Raw genomic sequence first — 12,641 nt, forward strand, 5'->3', positions numbered from 1 at the left:
GCGCATCCCACGGGGAAATATGTATAAGTGTGGCATGTTAGTCACTTGATTGTTAAAGATTGAAACCAAGTATGGAGATTTTTGGTACTATCATTAATGTGAGAGTTATGCTTGGAAGGCGCTCTATTCCTTTGGTTGTGAACTATGGGCGTTTGTTGCGAATTGGGATGGCTGCTCGTATGTGTCACGAATAGGGCCATTGTGGATCCTCGAAAGGTTGTTGGCTTGGTATGGTATAATCAGGATCGGCTTGAGGTCCGGTGGTGGGTCTAATCTAAATATGTGCTCTACGTCAGGTCGAATGCGTTCATTCGGCATAGCATTGCTTACGAAGGAGTCTTCAGGCGTTGGATGTTATTCCTGTCATCAGCTATTCCACGTAATACTCTATTGTGCCATGTGGGTTGTGAGTCATATTGATTATTCGCACATGTGTCGTGGTCCCATGTAGCTTGTGGTATTATATGAGAAGGATGGATCTCGAGATGTAGGTCATTTATTGCACCTTAGTCGTGCCTGAGTTTTGTAGTGTATGGCGCTATCCGTCTCCCCAGGGTTGTATTTTTGCACTTGGCGTGCTTGTGGTCGATATTCGGGTATTTTGTAGGTATAATCATTATATATTGATGGGTATTTCCTTATCTATTGTTATATGTGGATCGGGTGGCATGCCGTCACGGGTATATTGTTTGGATCGGGTTGCACGCCGCAACAGTATCGTGTGTGGATCGGGTTGCACACCACAACAATGAGATGTTGAGTACGGTTCCCTATATCTATTCTTGTGTATTTTGTTTCTCATTCTCTGAGAAGGGTTCATAGCATCTGTACGACCGTTTTATTCGTTACGCGGGCTCGGTAATTCTTTTTCCAGAGTTCGTTCCTCCTTATGTGTCATCTTCAAGTCGTGGCTTGTCAGCGCATTGATGGTGTCATATGAGATCTTGGTCAGTGTTTGAGGTGACGTATTGCCTAAGCAGCTTATACTAGGTAAGATAAGATTATTGGACCTAAAATCAGTGCAATCAGATTTATATAAGGTATATTAAAGAGCAAATATCGTTATTCAGTTCAAAATGAGGTAATAGTTCTTGTCAGGAGGAGAGACTCCATGATTTGTTGATTCGGCAGGTGGTTATGAGTTTCTACGCATCTCTTTCGTCGTGGCAGTGTTGCAAGAGTTAAAATCATGCTTACATGTGTTATGAGGTGTATTGCGGGCATCAAATTCGTATAATTACAGCTATTGTGGTCGGAGGATGTAATTATGGTCAAACGACTTATGCGGTGCATGGAGTGATTTTAACGGAAGAGCATGATCATGTTGATACATTGTGTGGTGATTGATGTAGCGTTCGTATGTTAGAATTGGGTCTCGTGGAGAATTCCAAGATGTTGGAATTTGGTTCTAAAGCTTGTTGGCTAAGGTTAAAGGAAGGATCTTCAGTCTGGCTTGAGCTAACGTGCTCACATGGGTTGTGGTGGCACGGGTAGGTGCACGAGGTGTTAAACAATGATTTTGGACAACTCCGGAGTAGTTTTTGGCATGTTCGAGGACGAACGTATGTTTAAGTGGGGGGAGAATGTGATGACCCGATCGGTCATTTTGAGCTCTAGTGTGTTGATATGCGGTTTGAGTCCTTGTGTAGCTCCACTTTAGGTATTATGACTTGTACGTACGGTCAGAATTGAATTTCGGGAAGTTCAGAGTTGATTTTGAAAGAAAATTCTAAATTCTGAAGCTTTAAGTTGGAAGGGTTGACTAAGGTTTGACTTTTGAGTAAATGACCTAAGAATAGGGATTTGAAGGTTCCAATAGATTCGCATGATGATTTCAGACTTGGGCGAATGTTCGGGTTAAGTATCGGGTGGTCCGGAAGCATTTCCGCGCATATTATGGAAAGTTGGTATTTTGGAAGTTCTAAGATTTCATAAGTTTGGTTTGAAGCGGATTTTTATGTTATCGATGTCTGTTTGGAGTTCTGAGCCTTGGAATAGGTTCGTATTGTGATTCATGACTTGTGCGTAAAGTTTGGCGTCATTCCGGAATGTTCAAATGTAATTCGGACGTGTTTGGCGAAGTTTGAAGATTGGAAAGTTGGAAGAAAGGTTTTTGGCCGTCGATTCATAATTTTGATGTTGTTTGATGTAATTTGAGGCTTCGACTAAGTCTGTATCGCGTTTTGGGATGTGTTGGCACATTTTGATAGGGTTCCGGGGGCCTCGCGTTTTAAACGGATTGAAAACGGATTGGAATTCGGATTTGAGGAGATGTTGTTCCTGCTGAAGACTGGTGTAATCGCACCTTCGGAAGGAGTGGCCACAGGTGCGTACGAGGTCGTCGCAGGTGCGATTTTCATGAAGAAGGTCTGGGGGTGCAGGTGCGAGGAAAATTTCGCACCTGCGAAGTCGCAGATGTAGAGAAGGGGTTGCAGAAGCGGTGCTGGGTGAGAGGCTGTGGTTGCGCAGGTGCGAGGGAATTTCTGCACCTGCGAGCTCACATGTGAGGGTTGTTGGTCGGAGAAGCGGGAAGGGCCTTGGGCTGAAGGAGCACAGAAGCACAATGGTGGCTCGCACTTGTGTTTGCACAGAAGCGAACATTCTTCCGTAGGTGCGATTGAGTAGCTGGGCCGTGCACTTCGCAGAAGCGAGCTTTGTCTCGCAAAAGCGAGATCGCATGTGCGACAAATTCGTCCACAGGTGCGAAAGTCGCTGGGCAGTGGGGTGTTTTTAATCCGAAACTTAGCCCATTTCTCTCATATTTTCATTTGGTTGGGCGATTTTTGGAGCTATTGTAGGGGAGAATTTCATCATCTATTGTGAGGTAAGTTATTCCCACCTATTGTAAGTTAAATACATGGATTCTATAAGTATTTAAACATGGAAATTAGTAGAAATTTGGAATTTTGGTAGAAAACCTAGAAATTGGTATTTTTGGATTTTAACCACGAAATTAGAGATGGAATTAGAAATAAATTATATATTTGAGTTCGTGGTGTTATAGGTAAAGTTTATCTTCAAAACTTTTGAAATTCGGGCACGCGGGCCTGAGGGTTTACTTTATTAACTTTTCGAGCAGAGCTGAGACTTGTTATGTGCTATTAGTTGTGGGTGCTACGTACGCACGAGGTGACGAGAGTCCGTACGCAGCTAAATCATGTTTATGTCCGGGTAGACTTAGGACTTTACCATGTAATATTTGAAATATTCAAACTCATCCTGCTAGCTTAATTAATTAAAATTATAATTGAACTTGATTTAGATGTGTGTGTATATATATATATATATATATATATATATTACCGAGCCTTATTACCTTGAGTTGTTGACAAGTTATTTGAGAAACAGTAAAGGTTATACTCATCTTGTGTTCATATACTGTATCGTAAGATCGTGTCTTGTAATTTGATAATTCCTTTCCTTTCTTATGGAATGGGCCGAACGCCTCAGCAGGATTATGTACCACACTCTCATGGGAGCGGGCCATTTGCCTCAGCCATATAATAGATGCATCTATGGTTCGTGCCGCTCGACCCTCGACAGTGTACACGTTATGATGGGATCGGGATGATCGCCTCGGCAGTATCATATTCCTTCTGAGATATGGCCGTACGACCTCGACATAATCGTGCGTTATATCGCTAGCAGTTTGAATATTCACGAGATTTTCCTTCCACTCATGCCTTGCATTTTGTATGGAAATATTTATCCATTTGTTATTGGCACTTGATATTTCCGAGCTGTCGAGATAGAATATGAGATTGAGAAATTGATATTGTTAAAAGAGATTTGGAAGATTGTGTTAATTACAAATTTACCTCACTACTATTGTTGTACTCTTATCTGTTTATAATTTACCATATTGATTTATTGGACCACTAGTAAGTGTCGACGTCGATCCCTCATCACTACTTCTCTGGGGTTAGGCTAGATACTTATTGGGTACGCGTTAATTTACGTACTCATGTTGCACTTCTGCACTAAATGTGCAGGATCTGACAGGTTCATTTGATGATCATTTTGGCACGTAGGCGCAACTGTTGAGGAGACTTCATGTGAGCTACATTCCAGGCTACGCATCACAGTCCACAGAGTCTTCATCATACTATTTACTTTATCCTGTCTAATTTACATTCTGGACAGATATTATATTATTATTGTACTCCTTAGTAAATGCTCATGTACTTGTGACACGGAGTTTTGGGGGTACCTACTGGGTGTTCATTATTGTAGTTCACATAATTATTATCATTTCACCTTGTAATTTATACCTTATACGGAAATTGAAAAATAAAATCATGGGTTTTCTATGAGTACTAAGTTTATTAATCACCGTTGGCTTGCGTGACGACGGCGTTAGGTATCATCACGACTTATAGTCGATTTTGGGTCTTGACAGTTTCTTAGACTTCCAAGATATCAATGATCCACCAAACTTCACTAGGTATCAAGTAATTGACTTCCTTGAATTAGGACAGCTTGCCCAGTCTGTATCACAGTATGCATTGAATGGCATGTTTTCAGTTGCACTCATAAGGATCCCAAGTCCAGGCTCATTCTTAACATATCTCACTACCCTATATGCCACTTCCAGGTGAGATCCTTTGGGAACTTGCATGAATTGACTTAGGGTATGCACATTATAAGCAATGCCAGGCCTTGTCAAGGTTAAATACAAGAGCTTTCTAACTAATCTTTGGTAACCCCTCACATCTATCAACGTTGGATCATCATCCATATTACAATGTTCATCATATTCAACAGTTGTTAGTCTTCTGTTTTGCTCTATTGGTGTGATAGCAGGCTTAGTACCTGCCAATCCCAATCCCATCTCTGCTATGAGCGTATTTCCTATGGCATAAGAGGATTCCCTTTTCATATCTACATACCTCAATGCCTAGGAAATACTTCAAGTTTCCCAAGTCTTTGATTTTAAAGACTTTGTGCAGTGTAACCTCGGTATCCTGAATCATTATAGTGTCACTTCCTGTGATGAGAAGGTCATCAACATACACAAGTATGATGACCTGTCTTCCATTTTCTCTTTTGGTGAACAATGAATGGTCATGTTTACTCTGTATAAACCGGATTGCAAAAGAGCTTCTGCGAGCTTCAAGTTCCATTGTCTTGGGGCCTGCTTCAGCCCATAGAGAGACTTAAGAAATCTGCAGCCCTTACCCCCCTTGGCTGCTAAAACCAGGTGGCAACTACATATAAACCTCGTCTTCAAGATCACCTTGAAGAAATGTATTATAAACATTCATTTGAAAGAGTGGCCAGTGATGCATAGCAGCTAATGCAATGACAGCTCGAACTGTGACCATTTTAACAATTGGAGAGAATGTTTCTTGGTAGTCCAAACCTGCTTGTTAGTTGTATCCCTTTGCAACAAGTCTGGCTTTGAATCTTTCAACCTCTCCATTGGATTTGTACTTGATTTTATAGACCCACATGTATCTAATAGGCACCTTACCTTTAGGAACATCAACTACCTCCCAGGTGTTGTTCGGAACCAATGCATCAACTTCTGCCTTCATGGCTTCAATCCATCTTGGATCCTTCATGGCTTCTGCATATAATGTAGGTTCTACTTCCTATGATGCTGCAGCTAAATAGGACTGGTAGGTGGCTGAAAGAGTACTATAATCAGATAGTTGGGCATTGGATGTATGCAGTTGGATGAAGAAGCTCCATTACCTAGGCACACATAATCTTTCATCTAAATAGGTTACCTGGAAGCCCTAGTATACCTCCTAGGTTGTATAGCTGGGATCTCCTCAACAACTTCAGCAACTGGTACCTGAACATTGTGGTTTGGATCAGTTTCTAGGAGGTTGTTTTCCTTCTGAATCAACTCCCGATCATGTATTATGTCCTGATAGATAGCAAGTGCTCCTTGTTCAGGCATGTGAACATGTTACTAGTGCAAAGGCTGACTTCCTTCTTACCCATTCTTCAGCTCTAGAAATACAGGAGGATTTGTTCCGCTCTTTGCCATTTAAAAAGGGAAAATTTCCTCTTTGACGGTTACATCTCTAATGACAAAAAACCTTCTGCTCCTCAGATCATACAACTTGTATCCCTTATGAGACATTGAATGTCCCATGTGCACTGCAGTGATGGCCCTAGGAGAAAACTTGTCCACCTTTTCTGTTACTGTGGCAAAACACAAACATCCAATAGTCCTTAGGTGATCTAATCTAGGTGACCTTTTGTGAAAGACTTCATATAGAGATCTTCCTGCTAGGACTGAGGAAGGCAATGTATTGATCAAATAGACTGCAACCAGCACACAATCTTCCTAGAACTGTAAGGGAATGCTTCCTTGAAACCTTAATGCTCTTGCCACCTCCAAGACATGTTTGTATCTTCTTTCCACCACTCCATTCTGTTGTGGAGTGTATGGAAAACTACTTTGATGAAGAATGCCATTATTTGTAAAATAATCCCTGCATTCATGGCTAAATAATTCTGCACCATTGTCAGTTCTGAGCATCTTTACATTCTTCCCAAGCTGTGTATTGACCATTTTAAGAAAAGACTTCAATACAACAATATCACTTTTCAATTTTATTAGGAAGACCCAAATCATTTTGGAATGATCATCTACAAGAGTTAGCAAGTATCTATTTTCATTGTATATAGGTACTCTATATGGCCCCTAAATGTCTACATGAATCAAATGAAAAATGTCTTCAACTCTACTGTTACTCAAAGAAAATGGATTTCTTGCTTGTCTAGCTAGAGGACATACAGTACAATTATTGAGTTCACAATCCAGAAACTTCTTATTCTTAAGAAAATCTAACCGCTACGTGACTTTAACTAGTACATGTCCAAGTCTTTTATGTCAAGTGGTTAAGTCTGCCTGCATTCCCTCTACAATATAATTGTTGATCTTTTGTGTTATTTTGATTTTGTTAGACCCTTTTGGGAGCAGGAGATAAAGGCCACCCTCTTCCTTACCAATCATCTTCACCCTCCCAGTGTATAGGTCCTGAAAGACACAAAATGTTGGGAAAAAATAAACTAATCATTGCATCTCCTTAGTTAATTTTGAGACTGAGAACAAGTTGTACTTAAAATCAGGCACACACAATCATCATGTATTAAATCACTGTCTGTAAGATTATAACTCCCCTTGAAGATGACATGCACAGTCTTACCATTTGGAAGATTCACATTACCTTTTCTTGAATCAGGTAAACCAGTCATAGTTTTCAACATATCATTACCGGATGCCATGTGGTCAGTCGCACTAGTATCTACAATCCAGAAATCAGTTAAGTTTTCTAATGACTGTGAACTAGTATTACCTGCCATATTTGTTGTATGCTCCTCTGTCTTATCCTTATTTATCATCTTCATGATTTGGTTGTACTGCTCCTCAGTGAAGAAGTTAAACATCCCTTGGTTCATCCTAGTATTGTCTTCATTTGCAACAACACCTTTTCCAGAACTGTTGTCACTGATAACCAAGTTAGTTTGCCTATATTGTTGTTGTCTTTTCCCTTTGAAACCAGGTGGATATCCAACCAACTTATAAAAATTTTCCTTTGTATGACCTTTATTTCGGCAATACTCGCAATACAAATTGTTGAACTTCTTAAACTTTGGTGGATTATTTGTAGAACTCATGAGTGTTATGGAATCATTCACTTTATTTACCAAATTGACATGTGAATTGGTCTCAAACACTCTTCTTTGATTTTCTTCATTTATCTACATTGCATAAGCACGACTAATAGAAGGTGATGGAGATTGAAGTAAGATCTGACTCCTAATAGCATTATAGGACTCGTTTAAACCCATTAAAAACTGAAAAAACTTTCTGCTGCTCCAACTGTTCGATGAAATCTCTGGTCCCAGTCGTAACAGAAAGTGAAGGTATCATGGAATTCTACTCATCTCACAGTGATTTCAATCTAGAATTATACACTGAGATGCTAGACGTACCTTGAGAAATGGTAGCTATTTCTCCTTGAAGATTGCAAATCCTAGAACCATTGACCTTGTCAAAACGATCCTGCAAATCCAACCAACCCTCATGAGCATCACTCGCATACATAATTCTAGTTACCAATTCTGATGATACTATGTTCATAATCCATGTCAAAATAGTTGCATTCACTCGCTCCCATTTTTCCCCCAAATCGGCAGTGAATTGCACCTTGGTACAGTTCCCATCGATGAACCCTAGCTAGTTTGCGCTTTGCTCGCAATGCAATCACCATCGCCTTGCTTCAACCTGAATAACTCTCAGTTCCTTTCAGCTGAATCGATATGATGACATTGCCAGGATTATCAGAAGGCTGCAAATACAGAGGATGACGAGGATTATCAATGTCCAAATTTGCCATGGTTGATCTTCAGAGAACATACTCAAATTTGTGTCAACAATTTCAGAAAATGAATTAATTGATTAATCCCTAGCTTTGATCGATCTACTCGAGCTCTGATACCATATTAAATTCCACCATTGAAGAGTGGAGAAAGCTCAAATGAGGAATCAAAGAAGAAGATGCAGTGTAGGGAAATTCAGTTATAACTGTTTTCCTAAATGAATAGTACCTACACAACCTACTGTACATATATATAGAATTGAATTCCTCTAACTAACTGCAAACAAATTAATTAGACAGTTGTACACTAACTATTAATCATCATATATTGAAACTGTACATATTAATAACCGTAAAACAGAATTCCATCTAATGAAAAAATTGAAAATTGTTTGGATATAATAGTCCGGTTGTTTCTGGGATATGGAGGGAGTATATATTCAATTTTAGACAATATATCAGTATTCAAACATTCTGGAATTGGTCCAAAAATTAAAAATTATTGAAATTCGAAGTACAAGTTTCACTTAGTGAAAATATTATGTTAAATATTTTGAGAAAAATTGTGAAATCCTCGCTTCACACAATTATTTCATTAAACTACCAATTTTTTTTTGTTAATTAAAAGAAAAATAAAACTCAGAAGAAAACCTTTGGTAGCCCAATAAAATGGGTTAGTCCAATAATATTAGACCGTTTAAATTAATTTAATTAGATTTAAATAAATAACCCAATTATACTAGCCCAAAATATTTGGTTTGACCAATATATGGCAAAATCTAAATTTTTATGAATTTAAACTTAGTAAAATTTTAACTGTCTACATACACAAACTTAAATACATACTTCAGAATCTATTCTTTAACTCAGAATTCATGACATTCAAGTCCAGCATTTTTGCCATTGGTTGTTGCATCTAATTTCTAGCATAAAAGAAGATGTAAGGTGTTTTAATTAAATTGTTTTGTTAAAACAAAATGTGCATATTTAAAAACTATATTCGGTAAAACAGAATTTCATATATATAGTTACAAATTTAAAAGTTGTTTGGATGTAATAGTCCGGTAGTTTCTGGGATGGAGGGACTATATATTCAGTTTTAGACAAAATATAGCATCCATCCATTCTGGAATTGGTCAAAAAATTCTATTGTGGAAACTATCGAAATTCGGAGTACAAGTCTCACTTAGTGAAAATATTTTGTTAAATATTTTGAGAAAGATTGTGAAATCCCCGCTTCATATAATTTCATTAACCTAGCAAATTTTCCCTTTTTTAATTAAAATACAATTCTAACTCAGAAGAAAACTTTTTTTTTTTTTTCATGAATCTAAAACAAGCTAACTACTACGTGGTTTTCCCATCATTTAATTCTTTTTTATTTAATGTTTTTAAAAAAGAGTCTCTAACAGTCACCGACCATTACAAGAAAAATCCAGTTCTCTTACTCATGGATTTCTTTTCATATTCTGTTGAAACAAAAGTGGATCTGTACAGTTTCCGTACTATCTTCTTGTTAGAACATTTATTTATGTCGATTGAAGTGTCTCAAATTTCAATGAATTTGATATTGGAAGTTGGACCAGATTCATTGGTTTCCTGACTTTAAGTAAAAGAGATTGAACAAATTCTCTATTTTAGATAGTCTGTACCACTTTCTTTTTGCCAAATTATTTAAATAGATTAGTGCTGATATCAATTCTTTTTGTTCTAGAGTTCAAGATAAAAGAGTGATCTCTTGTTTACTGGATTGTTCTTGAAACTTAAATCTAAAGCAAATGGTCAAATAGAGTTTTAGTTAAAGAAAATTCAATAATAATATCAATCCAAAAGTTAGCTCATAATTAATGTGAGGATTATCCTGAACCATATAAAAAGATAATTCCTCGCACATTTAGAACTTGATATCTAGAGTGTGGACAACACAACTAGGCCAAACACTGATAAAAACAAGAAAAAAAATGGGTCTTGGTATGATTCCATGATATTAGATGGATATAGAGCCTAATTTAATCCAAAGCGCTCATGAACAGAGGAAAATAATTCCTCGCAGATTCAGAACTTGACATCTAAAGTATACACAATTTAACATGAAAATAATTCAACTCAAAACGCTCCTAATTAAAGTAAGAATTGCCTATGACCACGTAAGGAGGCAACAACTTATTTCTCCATCAATACTTAGGACATTAATTATATTTAATAGATAAAAAGACTCAACGTTTTGGATTTAAATGAAGAATATTAATGATGTTGTGTACTTTTGAGGCACTACGCGTTTATTCTTCACGTTCGTAGTACATGTGTAGCACCAACCTATCCAGTATCCAATAATGACGAAAATGTACAGTCTTAGTGCTTTTGCCTATAAAATTTCCCCTATTATCAATAATCAAGATTTTCTTAGCTAGTTAGCAATTGTAAAAAATATATACATGGGATAGACTTATAGTGGCAAGAAAACAGGCATAAACTAGTTGGGATATCAGAACCAAAAACTTTTTTCATTTTTGTCATGTAGAAATAAGAACTTTTATCCAACAAAATGCGACTGATAATTAAGTAGATGCTCTGGTCCCGTTTGTGGATAGCATAAATGGTATTTTAAGAGTAAATTTCATGGATAGTCATTCAACTTTTGGTTTATTACGTAAAAGTTATTTTTCTTTTTCTTGTTACGTAAAAGTCATTCAACTTTGCGTTCATTACATAAAAGTCATTTTTCTTTATTTTGTTACACAAAAATCATTTTACTTTGCTCTAATTATCACGATAATCACTTTGACAAGATTTTATAAAACTTTCACCTGAAAAGTCTATTATGCCCTAGACATTATAAATCCTCCAATTTATGTAATACATTCTATATTATATTTTATAAAATATATTGTTACCTAGGAATTTTACTTATAACTAAAATAATTTTACATTATTTTATTTATTATTTTTATAATATATCATTACGTTTAAGTTTCCCATGATACTGAATTTGTTTAATCATATTCGAGCATGAACATATTTTCAAATATGAAAACGACAAAAAAATATTTATTTGAAATAACAAAAACAGATTTGTTTAACAAATGATAGTTTTTTATAGTCAGTAAAACTATTAATTTTTAAAAAAAGATATTTGAATTTACTATTATATTTTAAGCTTTATCTGTTGATATTATTTATTTAAAACTGTTAATCTGATGTGTGAGTTTACTAAATGTTGGTATTTTATTTATTGGATTAACGAATATGACTTGATTGATAAATCTGCGAGCTTTGATTTTATAGTTCTTATTAAAAATATTTCATCAGGAATGGTTAAGAACGTTGACTTGAGATTTGTTCATTATAAAGTTACTGACAAATTTAATAATGCTACCAATATATCTTGAAAATTAACGCTAAGGAAAAATAAAATGTACGAATATATTATAAAATAATATTAAGTTATTTTATTTATAAATAAAATACCTAGGTAAAAATATATTATATAATATATAATATAGAAGGTATTACATAAATATGAGAATTTATATAATATCAAGGGCATAATAGACTTTTCAAGTAAAAATATTATAAAATCTGACAAAGGTGATTTTTGTGATAACTAGAGCAAAACAAAATGATTTTTGTGTAACAAAAAGAAAGGAAAATGACTTTTGAGTAATGAACACAAAGTTGAATGATTTTAACGTAACAAAAAAAAATGACTTTTGGGTAACAAACACAAAGTTGAATGACCATCAATAAAATTTACTCATATTTTAACCATTGTGGAAAAAAGAAATACAAAGAGAGAAGACCTAATTGGGTGTTTGTCTTTTGACCATCTAATTCATATATTGGAAAACATTATCTCGGGTAACCTTTCAAATTTGTTGACAATTATTTTTTTGAGCCGAAAATCTTTCGAAAATAGTCTCTCTCCTTCATAAGGTATGGATAAAGTTTACATACACAATATTAGGGGTGTACAAACCGAACCGGAAAACCGCACCAAACCGAATAGTCAAACCAAACCGATTAAAAAATTCGATTAGGTTTGGTATTACGTTAAAAAATTTGAACCAAACCGATATATAAATATATAATTTTTATATATATTTTTAACATTTTATATAGAAATTCTTTAAAAAATGTATAAAATATCTAAGATTCTCTTGAGGGATATAATATTTAATAAAATATGAAGTGCTCCATATGTATTAACCTTAATTAATGGGTTGTATCATGTATGATCACTTTCTTATCAAGTATTACTGAAATGCGTCAATCTCTTTGTACTTCCATATTCATATGTCA

At 35.8% G+C, this 12,641-nt stretch overlaps 2 protein-coding genes across 2 annotated transcripts; both read right to left on the minus strand.

The window, feature by feature from the left end:
* Positions 1-4,447: 4,447 nt before the first annotated feature.
* Positions 4,448-4,879, minus strand: LOC138898063 (uncharacterized mitochondrial protein AtMg00240-like). Its single transcript, XM_070184096.1, has one exon. It carries the CDS (start codon positions 4,877-4,879, stop codon positions 4,448-4,450), a length of 432 nt encoding a protein of 143 aa, XP_070040197.1.
* A 2,843-nt stretch (positions 4,880-7,722) lies between these two features.
* Positions 7,723-8,360, minus strand: LOC138898064 (uncharacterized). Its single transcript, XM_070184097.1, has 3 exons — positions 8,249-8,360; positions 7,957-8,094; positions 7,723-7,859 (listed from the first exon to the last, which is right to left on the minus strand). Exons 1-3 carry the CDS (start codon positions 8,358-8,360, stop codon positions 7,723-7,725), a joined length of 387 nt encoding a protein of 128 aa, XP_070040198.1.
* Between the last annotated feature and the right edge of the window lie 4,281 nt (positions 8,361-12,641).

This window comes from Nicotiana tomentosiformis, chromosome 8 (assembly GCF_000390325.3).
Source record: "Nicotiana tomentosiformis chromosome 8, ASM39032v3, whole genome shotgun sequence".
NCBI lineage: Eukaryota > Viridiplantae > Streptophyta > Magnoliopsida > Solanales > Solanaceae > Nicotiana > Nicotiana tomentosiformis.